This window comes from Stenella coeruleoalba, assembly GCF_951394435.1.
Source record: "Stenella coeruleoalba genome assembly, chromosome: 12".
Taxonomy (NCBI): Eukaryota; Metazoa; Chordata; class Mammalia; order Artiodactyla; family Delphinidae; genus Stenella; species Stenella coeruleoalba.
Window position 1 is genome coordinate 32,585,199 of NC_137158.1, and position 18,761 is coordinate 32,603,959.

General features: G+C 43.7%; 2 protein-coding genes across 7 annotated transcripts in view; both read right to left on the reverse strand.

The window, feature by feature from the left end:
- The window catches only part of FAXC (failed axon connections homolog, metaxin like GST domain containing), a 76,619-nt gene that overhangs the window by 38,227 nt on the left and 19,631 nt on the right, over positions 1-18,761 (reverse strand). For all 3 annotated transcript variants that reach the window (XM_079939399.1, XM_079939397.1, XM_079939398.1), the window contains 2 exons: positions 15,349-15,545; positions 5,979-6,202 (listed from right to left, as the gene is read on the reverse strand). In XM_079939399.1, coding sequence (XP_079795525.1) covers positions 5,979-6,202; positions 15,349-15,545 — 421 coding nt within the window. The remainder of the gene's footprint in view (positions 1-5,978; positions 6,203-15,348; positions 15,546-18,761) is intronic.
- The window catches only part of COQ3 (coenzyme Q3, methyltransferase), a 100,133-nt gene that overhangs the window by 25,761 nt on the left and 55,611 nt on the right, over positions 1-18,761 (reverse strand). For 2 of the 4 annotated variants that reach the window (XM_079939395.1, XM_079939391.1), the window contains one exon: positions 6,067-6,202. The exons of 1 other annotated variant lie outside the window; for it this stretch is intronic. The gene's annotated coding sequence lies outside the window, so the exon portion shown is untranslated. Of the gene's footprint in view, positions 1-6,066; positions 6,203-15,447; positions 15,546-18,761 lie in introns of those variants that run through there. One more of the 4 variants, XM_079939392.1, reaches the window with a different exon arrangement.

Genomic DNA, 18,761 nt, shown 5'->3' on the forward strand with positions numbered 1-18,761 from the left:
AAACAGCCTGTACCTTGGAGATGACATTTTAACTTGCCAGTTAAAGTTCTGGCAACTTCAGACAATGCTCTAAAGGAGTCATCCTGACATAACATAACACACACTCCACTTTAAGTCTCAGCTCCCAAGCAACTGCAGGGCAGCTGCTGGGCCAGGAAATAGCAGGGGACTAGAGTCCGACAGTCTGGATTTGATTCCTGCCTCCACTTTCTACGACTGGCGCAGCTGTGGACAAGTCACTCAGCCTTCCTGTGCCTCGGTTTCCTCATCAGCCAAAGGGGTGCTGTTCCTTTATACCACATTCCATCCTCTATTCTTACTTTAATCTCACCTCTAATGGCCACAGCTGGGGATCTCTATGCTAATGAGGGATACAGCTACATATTTCTTATGTTCATTCTGTCTTATTTTCCTTCCACTTCATGTGCATACCTGTAGACTCAGGATTAATAATAGGACAGAAATATGAGCGAGGCAGAGCGCAAAACAGAGTTTTACTGATGAATCTTAGTCAGCTTTTATGGCATCAAATGTGATACCAGTCACACAGAATTGCATGGTATAGAATACTTAATAATAGAGGAAAATATGTGCAATATATTAAACAGAGAAAAGACAGGTTGGAAGATTATATATGTGTGTGTACACATATATATAATACAGGTAATCATATATAAGATTCAAAATTATGCATAAAAATATTGGAAAGATACACACCAAAATGGTAACTGTGGTTAGCAGTACATTATAAGATTAAGGACTTAATCTTCCTTCTCTATGCTTTTCTGAACCTTACCAAATTTCTTTTTTTTAAATACTTTTCTGATATTTTTATTTTTTAAAACTTTTTTGTTAAAAATTTATTATTTATTTATTTATTTTTGGCTGCTTTGGGTCTTCGTTGCTACGCGTGGGCTTTCTCTAGTTGCCGTGAACATGGGCTCCTCTTCATTGCGGTGTGTGGGCTTCTCACTGCGGTGGCTTCTCTTGTGGAGCACAGGCTCTAGGCATGCGGGCTTCAGTAGTTGTATCACGTGGGCTTCAGTAGTTGTGGCTCGTGGGCTCTAGAGTGCAGGCTCAGTAGTTGTGGCACACGGACTTCGTTGCTCTGCGGCATGTGGGATCTTCCTGGACCAGGGCTTGAACCTGTGTCCCCTGCACTGGCAGGCAGATTCTTAACCACTGCACCACCAGGGAAGTCCCTCAAATTTCTATAATTAACTAATAAATTTAAAAATCAGAAAAAAGGTTTTCTTCACAAACATTTTTTTCCCCAGAAAACAATGTTCCTAGTGAACTTGTATTACATACAAAATCTGTAAAAGTGATAATGGTCATAGCTAATACTTATTTGGCATTTATTATGTGCTAGACACCGTAGTAGGTATATTGCATAAATTAGCACCTTTAGTCCTCACACTCTCTAGCTTCCGACCCCCATTTTACAGGTGAAAAAAACAAGTTATTCATGTGAAGTTGCACAGCTGGCAAGTGGTGGAGCCCAAGGTCTGAGCCCAGGGATCTGACTCCAGAACTCCCTCCTGTGCAGCCACAAGGCTGCCTGCCTCCACCCACACTGCTTCCCAAAACCTAACATTTGTCTTTAATTTTTACATCTTTCATTCTCTTCAGACTCTTACCCTTTGGGGCGGAGGATGGAAATAGACAATGTGTGCCCTTCTTGCCTGAGGTGACAATCAAGCACCTACTACGTGGAGGGTATCTCTGCTTTAAACAGAGGGGTCGGGCTTCCCTGGTGGCGCAGTGGTTAAGACTCTGCCTGCCAATGCAGGAGACACGGGTTCAAGCCCTGGTCCAGGAAGATCCCACATGCTGCGGAGCAACTAAGCCCATGGGCCACAACTACTGAGCCTGCGCTCTAGAGCCCGTGAGCCACAACTACTGAGCGCACATGCTACAACTACTGAAGCCCATGCACCTAGAGCCCGTGCTCCGAATCAAGAAAAGCCACCGCAATGAGAAGCCTGCACACCGCAAGGAAGAGTAGCCCACGCTCACCACAACTAGAGAAAGCCCACACGCAGCAACAAAGACCCAACTCAGCCATAAATAAATAAATAAATTTATTAAAAAAAAAAAAAAGAGGGGTCAGGGGACCACGCAGAACTAAACAGGGACTGGCACTGACCACTAGGCGACCCCCTTGTCAGCTCTCACAGCACCTTGAACCTCTCCTTCCTGAATTTCCTCTCCTCCTTGTACTTTAACTTGCTTGCTGTTTAATTGCTTCCAACATGCCACGCACCGTTCTGAGCACTTTACATGTATTACTTTTCTTCTCGTGGTGATTGTCCCCATTTCAAACATAAGGAAACTGAGGCCTAGAGAAGTTAAGAAATGTGCCCCGGGTCTCAGAGCTAGTTAGTGAGGAAGCTGGGGTTTGCCTCTGGCTCTCGGGTCATCACTCTTGAATGAGTCAATCAATCAATCAATCAAGGTACACCCTCCATTTTCTAAAAATCCTTCTCTCTCTTATTAGGATTGTTTATTTTTATTTCTCTAGATACTAAATATTTCTGACAAATTCTATTTCTAATATTTGAAATTTTTATTGCCACTGTGAATGGATTTTTTTAATTCTATTTTCTAATTGCTTATTTGGCGTACTCAAGAAAACTATAGATGTCTGCATGCTTGTAACCTTTGCAGACTTACTGGACACTCCCATTAGCTGTTATAACTTTAGTTGATTCTCCATTATTTTAGCTACTTAATCTCTTAATTTCAGTAAATAATAATTCTGACTCCTCCTTTCCGACATGAAGATATCATTTTTTCATGTTGTCCAACTATGTTGTCAGGCTCTCCCACCTCCGTGTTTCCTGTATGATAAAGTATACATCTCTGAGCATGATAATTATTACCCTTTATAATATGGCCCCAACTACCTTTTGATCTTCATTTCAATCATGATCCCAAAATGCCCCTCACCCAGGACTCCTTTTCTCGTGATTTGCCTGGGAGACCCTTCCTTATTTTCTGCATGGGGACAACTGTTTACTTTCTTGAGCCAACACAGTTGCTGCCACCTCTCCTAGAGCCCTGCACGGTCCTCCTGCCTCTTTGCCCCTGGGAGCACAGACCTCTATCACGGGCCCTACCGCAGCCCGACTCGTGCACTTGTGCGTGGTAACCACTTCTTCAATGGAGGGTCAGATCGTAAAAACTGTAGATACTATCCAGGCCACATTTGATCTCTGTTGGATTTTTTCCTTACATTGTAATAATGTAAAAATGATTCTTAGCTCACAGGCCATTTAAAAAAACAAAACAACAATAGGTCACCAGCTATGGGCTGTAATTTGCCTGCTCCTGGCTTATAGGTTCATCCCTCCCACTCGACTATAGGCACTTGAGAGTGGGAACAAGCTCTAACTCATCTTTGTAATCAATCTCCCAGCTCCTGGAACATAAAAGGTGTCAAATCACTGAAGTCAGTTGAACTGAAACAGCAATAACTAATTTATCCTAATGAGTCAAATACATCCCTGGACAATTTCCCCAAATCTTGAAATAATTCAATACAAAGTCATTTTGCATTTTGAGTCTCTTAGGCAGCTGGACATTAAAAGTAAGCTATACAGGGCTTCCCTGGTGGCGCAGTGGTTGAGAGTCCGCCTGCCGATTCAGGGGACACGGGCTCGTGCCCCGGTCCGGGAAGATCCCACATGCCGCGGAGCAGCTGAGCCATGGCCGCTGAGCCTGCGCGTCCGGAGCCTGTGCTCCACAACGGGAGAGGCCACAGCAATGAGAGGCCCGCGTACCGCAAAAAAAAAAAAAAAAAAAAAAAGTAAGCTATAACCCTGCGTGAAGGGAGAAATAGCTGCTTTCTGCCTCATTTAGTAAGAAAAACTATGATGTTCAGCCCCAGAGACTCTCCCTCCCCAAATGCAGAAAAAGTGCTTCTCCTGTGATAGAGTTCAAAGCTAGACTGCTCCCTGGGCCCCCGTACAGAATATAACTCTAGTAAAATCCAGCTTTGCAAGTAACCCACTCAGTTTCTCATCCTAGAAAATCACCTGGACTTGGGATGCTGTTGTGAATACTTGTCACTGACAGCCTAGCTATCAGTGATTCACTTGTCTCCCATCTCACCATCACTGGGGTGGAAGCATTCTTCTGAGTCCTTAAATACCAGAGGGACACTGGCGTTATCGTTATTATTGCTATCGCCCTGGCCCCAGGTTCTCCCAACCAAAAATGCTCTATAGAAGGGAGACGATCACCCCACTCTAGTTAAGGAACGAACGCTGTTGTTAGAGATGAGCTGTCATCACTTCAGGGTCTCCACTCCTGGCTTTCTGGGGCTCCCAACAGCGTGAGTTGGGAAGGAAGCCAGGAGCAGATAGAGCCGCTGCTAGGAGGAAATGGCCCTCTGTGTACCTGCTCTGTGTGAGGTCGAGAGTCTGATACTAAGTTTCCAAAGGAACGAGGCAAACTCGAGGCAAATTCCATTCATACCTACATCAGGCAGGCCCACTTGGGCCCAGGGAGGCAAAGCACCAGGAGGTCCAGACAGCATCAACCTCCAAGCCAGGCAGGGCTCCTGAGTGTCTATTTTGAGCAGGAGCCCAGCGGTGTCAAACCCCCCACATGACAAGGCTGGCCAAGAGCTGGATGCCCTGTTGGGCTCTCCCCCTGCAGGCCATGTTCAGGGGAGGACTCCAGGTCCAGTAAGTGGAGCGAAGAGCATGAAGAAACCCATGAGAGTGGGCCACCCTGCACAGGGGTCGTTACACCCAGCACAGCCCCCCGTTCCTCGGCACCAGGTAGGTTTCAACAAAACAAATCCCAAACCCCACTTCCTGGAGGAGGTGAAGTACCCAGTGTGCTCCAGAATGGATAATGAGGGTACTGAGAGGGGGTCAGTGAAAACCCACTGTCCCCAGACAAAACCAGCAGCCCCGAAAGACTAGGTCCTATGACCTTGGCTCCGTATATGTTAGTTGTTCCCAGGAGAGGCCGTCATTCCACACACTGAAGCTCCTGAATTCGAATGATCTGCTTGTGACCTGTCAGAGCTGAGACGCAAACTCTGTCCAGTACAAAGTCACATCAGCCCAGCCACCTCCAGCCGACCAGGTGAGCAAGGGAGTGTCATCGGCTAAGCACCCTCACCCACCCACGAACAGAGGCCGCTCTGTGCTTCTCTCTGAGAGGCCTCCCAACACAGCTAAACACACTGGGTGCAGTAAATACAAAATCAGAAGAGTTAAAACATGCTAATAAGAGGAGGACTCGGATTACAAAGGGAAATGAAAGAGGTGAGAAAATGTCAAATGTTGCACGTGTACTCGGGCTGGGTCAGCATCTCTCTTAGCTTGATGTTGACAGTACCCAGTCGCATCTTCTGAGCAGATGTGTTTATAAACAGCCTTTTACCCTGACCTGTTTATAAACAGAAGAGCTTCCTTGCTCAAAATCCCCCTTGGCTCACGACACATTCAGAAATGCCAGCATCACTTACAGCTAGTTAGTAAGGCTACACCATGTTCCACGTTCTCTTTACACGAGGCCACGCCACACTAGAAACAGTCATGCTCTAGTGATTAAAAAGAGAGACAAGTGGGCTTCCCTGGTGGCGCAGTGGTTGAGAGTCCGCCTGCCGATGCAGGGGACACGGGTTCGTGCCCCGATCCAGGAGGATCCCACATGCCGCAGAGCGGCTGGGCCCGTGAGCCATGGCCGCTGAGCCTGCGCGTCCGGAGCCTCTGCTCCTCAATGGGAGAGGCCACAACAGTAAGAGGACCGCGTACCACAAAAAAAAAAAAAAAAAAAAGAGAGAGACATGTGCTCCTGAAAATTAGGGGACTTGATTAAATGGTGTGACTGCAACCTACATGTGGAAGCAAAGAAACGAACAAAAATAAAACTTTAAGTCAGTAAACTAACAGTGCTTTACTAATCATGCAAAAAGTAAGGATAGAAAATATAGAATAGAAGACATGGTACGTTACCCAGAAGCCCTGCTAAAGACCGCATGTCCTTCTCCATCAGCATGTAAATCTCTTCCTCTGAGAAGCGGCCAATGCCGTGGCCGTGCATCTCGCGTTTCACGATTCCTTTCGTTATGTGGCACACGACCCACCTCAGCAGGTTACTGAAGGGACCGCCACCACTAAGAGAGAGCATCTTCCGGGTCTCATTGAGATTGTCCACCCACTGGCAATAAGCTAAGGTCCTGCAATTGCGTGGAAACAAGTTACTACTGTGCGTTAGATATATAGCAGGTCCACAGAGTCAAGTTCCAGTGAGGGGTTGGGAATTTAGCACACTCTGGAGGACTGAATCATTGCAGCTTTTCCAAAGAGCAGTCTGCACGGCAGATATTACAACAGACTCTAGTCCATGCCTGGACTTAGGGCCTGAGGGAGAAACAGTGACAAACGCAGATAGCTTGCCATGCTACCATCCCACCAAACTGCAGCTGCCCACAGACCCCCCAGCCCCCAAGGCCATGCTTCTGCTTTCTCTCAGCCAGCCCCACAGAAAACAAGTAGACACCCACTTTAAAAGGCTTTTAGACAAGACAGTGAGTACCTACGTGGCGGGGTGGGGGGCATTGGGAAGGAGGCAGCAAGGACTGGGGTGCTGGCTTCATTCTTTCTTGATCAAAGTAATGGTTACAAAGGTCTGTGCTCTGTGGGTTTTTTTTTTTTAATTTTTACAGTGATTTACAATGTTGTGTTAGTTTCAGGTGTACAGCAAAGTGATTCAGTTTTATACATATATATATATATATATATATATACTTATATACATGTATTCTTTTTTTACATTCTCTTCCATTATAGGTTATTACAAGATATTGAATTTAGTTCCCTGTGCTATACAGTGGGTCCTTGTTGGTTATCTGTTTTATATATAGTAGTGTGTGTATTTTAATCCCAAACTCCTAATTTATCCCTCCTCCCCTTTGATAATCATAAATTTGTCTTCTATGTCTGTGAGTCTATTTCTGTTTTGTAAATAAGTTCATTTGTATCATTTTTTTTAGATTTCACATATAAGCGATATCATATGATACTTGTCTTTCTCTGTCTGGTGTAGTTCACTTGGTGTGATAATCTCTAGGTCCATCCATGTTACTGCAAATGGCATTATTCTTTTTTATGCTCTGTGTTAATTAATTAAGCTGCACATTTTTATCTTATACACTTTGTGTATGCATTTTATATTTCCTGATATGAAAGGATTTTTTAAAGAGAAATCTTTTTGCCTTTTTGACAGGATCAGGGAATAGGTATAGCTGTCTATGTTTACTATAACCATATAAATTATAAATAGTACATAAATGATTCATTCTCCAGAAAGGCAGCTCTCTGCTTCGGTTTGCTCTCCAGGACCCTCGAGTGCGCATGAACACCAAAGGAACTTGGTTGGATCAGTCTTCCCATCTGGGTGGTGCTCATGGCAAACACCCACCCGTCCAGGGGCTCCTGCGTAGTATGTGTGTACAGCTAAGCAGCTATTCACTGCTCACGTGCTATGCTGGTTGCAATACCCAGGCCTTTGCTGAGTTTGTTCTCTGAACCTGGGCAATCGTAGGAATGTTTTTATGGTTCATAGTGTTGGTAGATAGAAATTAAAAGGTTTTCCTACTGAAGGCTAAGAAAAACGTAGCTGTAGGCGTACAGGCAGAAGATGTTTTAGCTTTTCCTCACAGTGAGCAATAAAAGCTGTACTGGAGTCATCCCTACTCCCACTGTTGGTTGATACAGCAGTAATGGTCACTTGGAAAACATCAGAGGAATGAAAATATTTTTTACAGAGAGAACGCAAGGGTTGATAGCCAACTGTAGCTACTTTCCACCTCAAGAAAAAGAAACAAAAGCGGAAAATAAGGCCCTGAAATGTTGATCATTTTATATAGTTCTATTCTTTTCAGTGCTCTTTCCTGAGTATGAAAATAAGAAAAAAAAAAAAGATTTCTCTCATCTTTTGAAGCCTTCCTGATTTTTACTGAAAAGTCCCACAACCAATTCCAACATACTCTGTACTACTACCACAACTCTTCTTTATTAGCTTTTTAAAAGATGCTTACAAATCTTGTTAGAAATATTTGTGTACCTCTTTTTCTAAGGATCTCAAAATAAAGTATTGAGGAGGAAAGAAATTTTGACTGAAAAGAGGAAAAAGTACATTGCAATGGTGATTAATATGTAGATTAATTAATATGTAGAAAAAGTATATTGCAATGGTGATTAATTAATATGTTAATTAATGTGTAATTAATATTAATATGTATCTTATATATTAATATTAATTAATATTAATGTGTGTATTAATATTAATTAATATTAGTATGTATATTTTATATGTTGATATTAATTAATATTAATGTATATATTTTATGTGTGTATATTAATATGTATATTTTATATGTTAATATTAATGTGTATATTTTATATATTAATTAATATATAAAAGATTTCATTTATTCTAATAGATTCTTTATACACATGCAAACAAAACACTTTTCTATTTCCTCTTCTTTTTATACCTGCAGTCATGAGGGTGTCAATTTTCAAATTTCTTCGGAATAATCAGCACTTTGATTCTAACTGTACTAGATCTAAATTCACAATAAAAGGCCTCTACCATCCTTGATTATTTTGGAAGTCAGTGATCTGAGAATAAAACTAAATTATCCTAAGTTAAGTATGACCAGGTAATGATAGCATCCAGGAAGCATCTAAAGCATAAAAATGAGGAATATGGTGGCTCTAAACGGACAGGTTGATGTGAAAAAGATTACATTCTTTGTAGACAAATTGCACGGGCTTTATCACAAGCACAACTGATCTTGAAGAATGAGCAGAAGTTCACCAGCATGAAGCAGAGGCAGAGGCATGTGCACGAAGAGCCCTGGCTGCTCTATGAACTGCAAGAACTTCAGGACGGGCGGGCGGGGTCCGGGATGCCTGAGGGAGCTTGTAAGAGTTGAAGCTAGAAGGGTGGGCAAGAATTGGGTCAGGAGGGGTCTGATGCAAAGGGTGCTAAGATTTATTCAGAAAGCAAAATTTAACCACCAAAAGGTTTTAAGCAGACGAGAAACATAATCAGATGTGTGGCAAGGTGAGGAAAGGACCGGAAGTGGAGAAACCACAGAGGAAGTCACCTCCCAGGCTGATGGTTGGAGTGGATGGTAACCAGTACCAGCATACACGAGGTGGGACAGATTTAGGTGACCAAAGATGAATTAACCTGTTGCATCTGAAGGTTCCATGGAACCTCCAAGGGAGGATGTCCCGAAGGTTGCGAATTCACAAGATAGGTTTAGACTCAAGAGAAAGAATTTATGGGCAGGGGCATGGCGGTGGCAGTTTCAAGGCTGTAAGAGGAGCTGAGGTCGCCTAAGAAAGTTTCTAGGGTAAGGAGTGGTTTGGGAGAAACCTAGTTCAAGGGTAAGTGAGAAGACCAGAAGGCCAGGCTGGAAGGGCCAGCTTGGAGAGAAGTAGGGACACCGCTCTCTGTGAGATGGAGATGTGAGGGGCTGCAGAGAGGTTCCAGGTTCCCGCCTGATGAACTTGGTCTCCTCTGAGAGCAGGAAATGAGGGCGCAGGCAGAAGACGAGGACGGAGCACTGAGAAGAGAGTCTGAGAAGACCAACAGGTTAGAGGAGCAGGCGGGAAGGGAGGAGGCAGCTGCTGTCCGGGCCACACAGCTGAGCAGGGACGAGAAACGCCTCCCGGCCCCGATGCAATGGTGTAAGGTTCTCCACCTGCGTTAGCAGGTCAGATGCAGGGCAGAGAAGAAACACTGGGTTGATTCAGAATTTTGCAGCTAAAAGTAACCTCAGAAACTGTCTGGCCTTCTTCCTTTCTCTTTCCCACCCTGCTCTCTATTTCTTTCCTCTCTTTTACTCCCTGTGCCCCAAATTACAGACCAGTATCAGGGAAGAGAAGCAAATGAGGGCCAGGCAGCCTCTTCCAGGGTCAAGTCCCATAAAGTGTGTATAAACGACAATGTCAGGTCAACTTCTACAGGTCAAAGACATCACTCATGCATGCTTCCATATCATAACAACCACTAATCCATGTCCTCCCACACCCAAGCTTCCTGAAAACTCTCCACGTGGTGGGTCTTCCATCCCCACCACTCCACCGAAACCACTCTCGTCCAAGTCAACAATCCCTTCTTACTGCAAAGTTCAAATACATTTTCTTTCCATCTTTATCTTTCTTGAACTCTCTGCAGCAGCCAACACTATCATCCTCTTAGAATTCTCCCTTAGCTTACGTCTCTACTGCTTCTCCTCTCACCTCTTCCATGTTGCCAAGATTTTTCTCTTTATTCCTTCCACCTTCTTACACGTCACTCATAGGGTGAGGACTGCCCATGAGACCTCTGCCCTGAGGTCCACGGATCCGTGTGAAGGAGCCTCGGGAGCTCAAACCAACATTTCCAAAGTTGGATTCACCCTCTTGCTTTCCTCCAGTTCTGCTACTCTTCACCCAAACCAGAAAGAACCCCAGGAGTTCCTGTTCACCGCTCCCCACGCCTCACTCCTGAGAGCCAGTCACCCTGTGGCTTTGCCCTTTTCTCCAACTCAGTTAACACTGCAATGCAGGCTGCACCACTGCTCAACCCTGAGGGCAGTGGCCTCCTTGCAGGTCTCCTGACAGCCCCTCAAGGCCCTCCAGAAATCCATTTCCCCCGAGGCAGCCACAAAAAACCTCCTAAAACACAAATCGAATGGTACCTTGTTGCCTCTCAGAGTCATCCATTAACTCCCCATAGCTGCTTAGCTTGGCACGCCAGCCTCCCACCCCTCCCACAGCCGGACCCCAACACTTGCATCACCTCCCGTGCACCCACCACACAGAATTACACATGCCCCCCCAGACACCCCTTTCTTGGGGTGTCTCATCTTCCCCTCGCACCTGGCCCCTTCGCCTGCCACCCTGATCGGCCCTAGATTCTGCTGTGGCACCATCTCCTCAGGAAGCTTTCCCCTCATCGCTCCGGCAGGTGCTGGTTGCCTGGCCTCGGTTCTTCAAACGCTCCCCCGGCACTGGCCACTATGCAAGCTGGGTGCCCGCCTCCCCCGTGAGCCACCTGAGGACAGGGACGGCATCTCGTCACCTTGCTTCCCCGCCCCCATCCAGCACAGTGCCAGCTACGGGTAGTCATCCATTCACTAAGTTTGCTGAAAGAATGAATTATCGATTGAATGAAAAGCCTTCACTTCTGAGCCAGCCTCTGCTAAGTAGTGCTTCTAAGGGCCGACAATATTTACACAGAGAAATGGAAAGAGAGATGTCTATGGAGAATGAAGAAGGGGCTGCCACCATTCTCTTCTGGGATCTGCCTCTTCACTCTCCACTGGGAAGAGGCCCACTGCACAAGGAATCATGAATTATTAACTGGAGAGGACGGGGAAGGCCAATTTGGGAACTAGACCAGGTGGAGCAATTAAAATAATTTCTCATTCTGAGAGCCTCTCTCAGGAAGTTGATACTCATTTTCGTTATCGCAACTGATGTATCTGGTCTCTCCTACAAAATGAGGTCAGAGAGGTTTTTTCTTTCTTCAATATTGATTATCTTAGAACAGAAGAGTAAACCCTGCTCAAACCTTTTTAAAGCAGATTAGGAAGGCAGGAAAGAAAAGCAGACCTCTGATGTTTTAATGACCATATCCCTCATTATAACCTAACATGAGGCCTGGCCCATAGCAGAAGTGACTATTAGTACACATGTGAGAAACTGCAAACCATGGCAAACTACTGTTTGACAAATGAGTCTTAGCATATGGCCTTCCCAACCATGAGAACGCCTTTTTCTGGGTCATGCTACATCCTTGCCATCTTTCACTTGTACTCTAAATGCTCAAGGGTGCGAGAGCATGTGATATGCTTCTGTAATTTCACCACGTTTCACAGGCATTAGATTAGCCTCTCCAAACAGGGGTCCTCACTACATCTAAAAGTAAGGGTGGAGGGGGACAAAAAAAGAAAGGAGAAGGGACCACGTCAATTGAGCTGTAATCAGGGAGAGAGTGTCTCCTGGCTTTTAGAGAAGGAGATCTTGGGTAAGTCATTTTATTAAAGCATCCCAACTCTCCCATTCACCAAAAGCCAAAATCAAAATTTAAAGATTATGGCCAACCTAAAAATGAATTTGAATCCTCTATTCTAACCCCTATATTTTTATGGGTAAAACTGTTATGGCTATAGATAGTTTGACAACGGTGCCCTGCACACGTCCCTATGGGGTTGTAAGGCGCTCAAGACACTCAGTAGTGTCCACAAGGGGGCAGTATGTCACACAGAAGCAGCTATAGCTTCTGTTACCAAAACTCAATTTCGTTCCAGTAATCAGACTTCGCTTTTACACCGGCTTCCCTGCATTAGATCTAACTTGAGCATCCAGTGGAACAAAGGGAATGAAAACCCATCTCCCTCATCTTCAATAATAGCTGTATAATGCAAGTGCATGGATTTCAAGTTCAGGAAAAACCACTTTATAGCTGAGTGTGCTTATTTGAACAGACCTAACTCAGAGCTTCAGAATTATGTGATGTTATATAATGACAGCCTTCCAATGTCTTTGCTCTTCAGAAAATCATATGTGAAGTGGAGTATTTTTAAAGTTTCAGACCAAAATAAACATATCTGAAAACTCCAGATAATTGAATCAACTGAGTCAAACAACTGATTCCACTTCTTCCACTTCTGGAAGTACAAACACAACCTTAGAGCACACTGATGGTCAGAATTTAACAAGCTCTCATGGAAAGCTCATACTTGTAATATTTTCTTACATATTGTGGTCAGTTCCCTATGCTGGCCCCCGGTTTCCACAGGTACACATTTTCTTACCATGGGTTGCACGGGCAGTGTGGGGCTGGGAGGCGGGGGTGGGGGGGGTGGGGGGGGGGGTGTCTTTTCTCCCCTGGGATTTAGAGCTCTCTGGAAAGCCTGTTCGGGATCTCCCTAAAGCAGGAAGTTGGCTAAAGGTTTGGAAAGTTTATGAAACAGAGAAAGTTTGTTTTTCCTTCCACTACTAGAGACTAAAAGAAATTGGAGGAATTCGGATTTTTTTTTTTGAAAGTTCACTGGATATTTATATCTCAGTCAAGACCTGACCTCCCACCTTCACTACCTGTTCCTCAAATTAACCCTTGAGACACAAATGAGAAACAGTAGCTAACCCAAAAAAAGTATTTTTTTAATTAAAAGAAGAAGAATCTACAAATGACCTAAGCAACTTCCCAAGCACTTGGGGGTTTGTAGTCTGTAAAATTAAGATTCTTCCCCACCAGGGTACCACCTCCCACCTCTCTCTCCCACCCCTCCCCACCACACCCCATCTCGTTAGCAGGGACCCTCTCATTAGGAAGAGAACGGAAGGGAAGAGCAGGAGATGAACCTCTACCAGAGAGTAAACATATATAAAATGTCACTAATACCCAGAGCAAGAAGCAGTGATGGGTGGTACTTGGGAATCTAGCTGGATCAAAATCTTTCTAACTTGAATATAAATTTTATGAACCACTACAGAAAACAAAGAGTGTAAAAAAATACCAACTTAAATGTAAGGCTTCCGGCTTTTCAGGCAGCTGACAAAGTGCTAGCTCTCCACATTAATGGGCCCATCCACTAAACGATATAGCACTTTGACGGGGGCCTCAGCAAGGGAAGACACCGAGGGTTTTTGGGTGCCTGTGCTGGTTCTTCATTCCCCTGATCGCTGCAAAGCGGGGACTGGAACCTGGCAAGCAGGTGAGACGACTCTGTCTCTCAAAGGTTTTTCCCTGAGACTAAGCATGTCACCTGCACTCATGCATTTTGGTCCACACTGCAACCCCTGCACTCTTTGAGAGGGGAGGGCCAGCAGTTCTCCACAGGTACTATAAGGAACAGACCCGAGTTCATTCTGGGCACACGGAGTCTGTGATCACTCCCAGGCTGATCTGCACCCCTGACTCCACTCTGTCTGGTTCCCTCCTTCCTCCCACCCTCTGCAGTGAGAAGGGGAAGAAAGTGGTGCTTCAGGTCAGCCCTGGAATAAAGTGAGCAAGAACTGAAAGTGGAAAAAGAAAACGAAAAACAGACGGTCACAGAATCCAAGAGACAAGTTTTCCATTTAGAAAGAGAGCTGAATGGAGGAAATAGGAATGTGATGGCAAAAAACCTTCTACAATCAACCCCACAGCGAGTGAATCCCTTGGTGGAAGAGGTAAAAGCTACTCGATGAGCAATAACCCAGGAGTAACAATTAATGCCAAAAAAAGTGGGATCAGCAATTCTTTATTAAATCTTTGGAACAAGATAAAGTGCAGAAATCAGGAAGAAAACGTCTCTTATCTATTGGAGTGTACAGAAAGATGCTAAAACTCCAGAAGACGGATGAAAGAAAAAGAAGAAACCCACATATCAATGAGCTTGTAAAGCAAGAAGAACCAAGTCTGCTTAACTCAGGTGATGTCACAGCCAGCACGCCAGGTGCAGCACAGGGGTACCTACCTCATCCACACAGTGTGTCCTAGGCTTCGTACTCAGGGAATACGGGCTAGGAGTCAGCCAATCAAGGCAAGGTACAGGATAGGAGTCAGCCAATCAAGGCAAGGTACAGGATAGGAGTCAGCCAATCAGAGCAAAGTACAGGCTAGCAGTCAGCCAATCAGGGCAAAGTTGCTCAGAAAATAGTAGTATGCTTTACTTTTGGATCATAGAGAAGCTCTTGTCATCCAAGGAAAACTGAGGATACTCTGCCAAAGCTTGCTTAATTCATGTCACCTGAGACTTCTGTCCTGCCTTAGTCTTCTGTTCCTTCTGAGTATCTGATGTACTATCACTTTAATTCAGCAGTTTGTACTGGTAAAAAGCCCAGTCTACTGAAATATCTCCCTCACCTCAGTGACTTAGATCAGGGGTCAGCCAACTATACAGCCCATGGGCTAAGAAGTTTTCATATTTGTAAATGGTTGAGGAAAAAAAAATCAAAAGAATAGTATTTCGTATTAAATGAAATTCAAATTTCAGTGCTTTTGTTGTATTATTGAAACACAGTCATACTTATTCATGTGTGTACAATCTGCGGCTGCTTTTGCACTAAAACTGCAGAGTTAAGTAGTTGCCACCGACACATATGGCTCGAAAAGCCTAAAATATGCACTAGCTGGGCCTCCACAGAAAATGTCAACCCTGCTCTAGATACCTAGAAACTTAACAGTCGTAACTTTGACCCCTAAGTCAGTCAGAATGTAGAACACTTTGGAAAAGGCGGGGGGTAGTGTCTGAAAAGTGAAACAACTTAGCTTACTCCAAACGATAGGGACAGGCCCTGGACACCCACCCAGGCGCCCGTGGGGACTCACCAATAGAAATGCTCCTCCACCATCTTAGTCACTGCCCTGGAGATGGCTCTTTCATGAGGACCAAGGTTTTTGTTTAAATTCACTCCAAGTTTCTCTTCCAGAAAGTCAATTATGAATTCTGTCCCAGAAACTTTTTCATGATTATATTCAATCCAAGGCATTTTCCCTTGAGCAGAGAGCTTTCCACCAAAATAGTTCTAAGCAAAGTAAATTTTAAAAAGAGAAAAGCAATGTTTTATTTAAACTTCACTGTATGATTAACAGAAACAAATATTCCAACGGCATATTTGATGGTGACTGCACTATTCAAGTGAATGAACTCAGCATATAAACTCTTAAGGGAATAAGTAGTTACTCTTAAAAAAAAAGATTTGTCTCACATGAAAATATTATTTTACTCCCATAGATTTTATCATGGGTTCTGGCTTACTGTTTAAAAAAAAAAAAAAAAAAAAGAGCAGGGAGGAAGGGAAGTGTTGAAATGATCCCGATCCTGGTAAGAGTCAGTCTAGTTACAATATATGAACAACCCAAAAATGCAAAAAGTAAACATAAACCATGAGGAGGCTTGTACTGACCAGGCTACTGACCAAAAACCTCACTTGAAACCCAGTAGCTTACACTTGAAAATGCTTAATACCACTACACTGCACACAAGTGGTCCCAGAAATTATAAGTTAGCTGTACCAAAGTGTGTCCAACAGACTTAACTCCAGTGTCTGTGAAAATGCAGATTCCTGGGCCCCTGCCCGGATCACTGGGTCAGAATCCAGGGAAAAGTGCCCAGAAATCTGTGTTTTTGACAAGCTCCCTTTGATTCACACCCACACTAGAAGCTTACAGTGTCTCAGAGGCGATTCTGATCCCAGAATGGGGTTGGGTGGCGAGGTGGAGGTGGAGTCACGCACTTCATAGACACTGAGAATGACAGAGTAGCATCTTCTCACTATATTAAAAGATCTTAACCACACTGATGGAGGGGATTCTGTGGTAATGATTGCATTTACTCAACCCTTTTTCTCAGTAAATTTGGATTGTGTAGAACCCAAAGTTGATTTTTAAATCTGAATCCATTTTTGGGTGGTCTACACAGACTAAATTAATCAGATTATTACAAACTCTTCCTCATACTTCATACAAGTCGATAGTTCAGACACTGTGGGCTAATAGCAAGTGTTGGTTCCTGTGGAGGAAACTGAACTCTCAAATATTGCTGGTGGGAAAGTAAAACAGCACAACCACTTTGAAACCATGTGACAGTTTCTTAAAAAGTGAAGTACACACCTGCCACTCAATCCAGCCATTTCACTCCTAGGTATTTACCCAAGAGAAAAGAAAGCATATGTTCATGCAAAGACTTGTACACAAATGTTCATAGAAGCTTTATTTTCAATTGTCAAAACCAGGAAAAAAAAATCAAACGCTCATCAAGAGGTAAATGAATAAACAAATTCTGGTGTAACCTTACCATGGAATACTACTCAGCAATAAAGAGGAATGAACTATCGATACACACACAATGAATTTGGTAGAGAACAATGGGGACTTTAACTGTTCTCTGACTCTTGGTGTCTTGATTTCTTATCTCGTTGATTATTCTAAAGAAATTCATTCTAGGCCTAAGCCTGGAAAAGGGAGTTATTGGGGCTGCTGCTAGCCACATTGTTTTTGTGCAATTTGGAAAATGGAGCTTCCCCTGGGTGGATACAGTCCATGCCAGGATTCACAGCTTGGCAAGAGGTGGGTCCAGATTTTGCCCCCACTCCTTGGCCAGGCACTGTTGTGCAGTGAACAACCTGCACAACTATACATGGCAGCCCTACACATTACTCCTGAAGTTGAGAAATGTCAAGTTTTAAAAGTTGCTAGTACATCTGACATTTTTATAATTTGTACACTAAAGATGTGAATTTACCATATAACATAGTATCTGTTTCAGACTGCTCTTGATACCACCCATATCCTCCTTCCACATCACCTTCTAGACTCTTGTCGTTCACAGATGGATTCTATCCTGCACACCAACATCAGAGGGAGCTGTCTGTAGTGCAAGTAAGGTGCAGGACCTCTGTTGCTCAAAATTACCCAACGGCTTTAATGGGTCTAGTCTAACCCCCTTCACAAAGCAGTCTAGGCCCATACCATCTAATCGCCACCCACCTGCCCAGCCTCCCTGCTGCCAGTGCCTCTGACTTCCTGAATTCCAACTGCCCACCCCTAACCAAGTCAAAGTCCTGCCATCTCTCTGACTTTGTATACTCCTGTACCTTGTACAGGAATCTCTTTGCCCATCCTCTGCAAGTCCTATCAATCCTAAAAAATTCAGTTCAAATTTCACCTGTTGGTGAACCACTTCCTCAAGGCACAACCATTATCTGCCTTTCCTTCATGCTTCCACTGTGCAGTGTATATTCCCCTCCCCTTTCAGAATTGCTGTTTATACATCTGCCCTTCCCTCTAGTCCATTCCTTCCCTGAGGACTTGGTACATTTTTATCTAGACCATTTTTTTTAATTGGGGTAATAAAAATCAGTGATGAACTCTTATGGGAATGAAAGTTCTACTAGGTTTTCATCATCAAAATTTTTTTTTTCCTTACTGGATAAAAAAAGCAGGAGACAACATTTTAGAGATACTATGAGTATATCTAAAAATTAGATGAATTCAAAAAATATTTTTAAAAAGAAACATAAAAATGTCCAAAGTAATTGTCAAAACTATGTGTGAGAGCCAGGTGATCTTTTTCCATGAATTTCAATTTTTCTGAATGTGGTTATATTACTTTTTAAATAAATAGATATAATTTTTAAATAATACTTAATTTTCCTTAACTTCCTTAAATATACTAAAGAACTCCTGGTCTATTTTTATCTAAGCAATTGGGGTCTGACTGGCCCACGAAGAGTAGTTTCTGAAAGTAATTTGGAGAAGAAAGATGAAGAGGTAAATCCTCTTACCTCTTTTCCAAGCTGATGTTTCCCCCTGCAAGTCTGTCCTAGATGAGTTGAATGCATCTACACTTACACTACATTATTAGCACAGCAGTGAAAACAATAGGCTTTGGGTTTAAAAATCTGGCTCCCTCATTTAGTCACTCTGTGACCTTGGACCTCCCTGGTCTCCCTTAATCCCCCCTGGGCTCATCTATATAATGGGGATAATAACAGTTGCTTGAATTAAATGAGAAAATGCACACCAAGTGTTTGACAGAGTGCCTTCGTCAGAAGTATTAACATCACTATCACCATTTCAAAATGGAGAACTTGAGGCCTTAAAAGAAAATCCCAGAGTCTTGGGAAACTGACATGCTACACTGGCCACAGCGCCCCCAACTTTTCAGCTTAATTTATATCCATTACATTCACTGCACCTCTGGAACCATCTTGAAAGGTCTCCCACTGGCTAAATTTGAG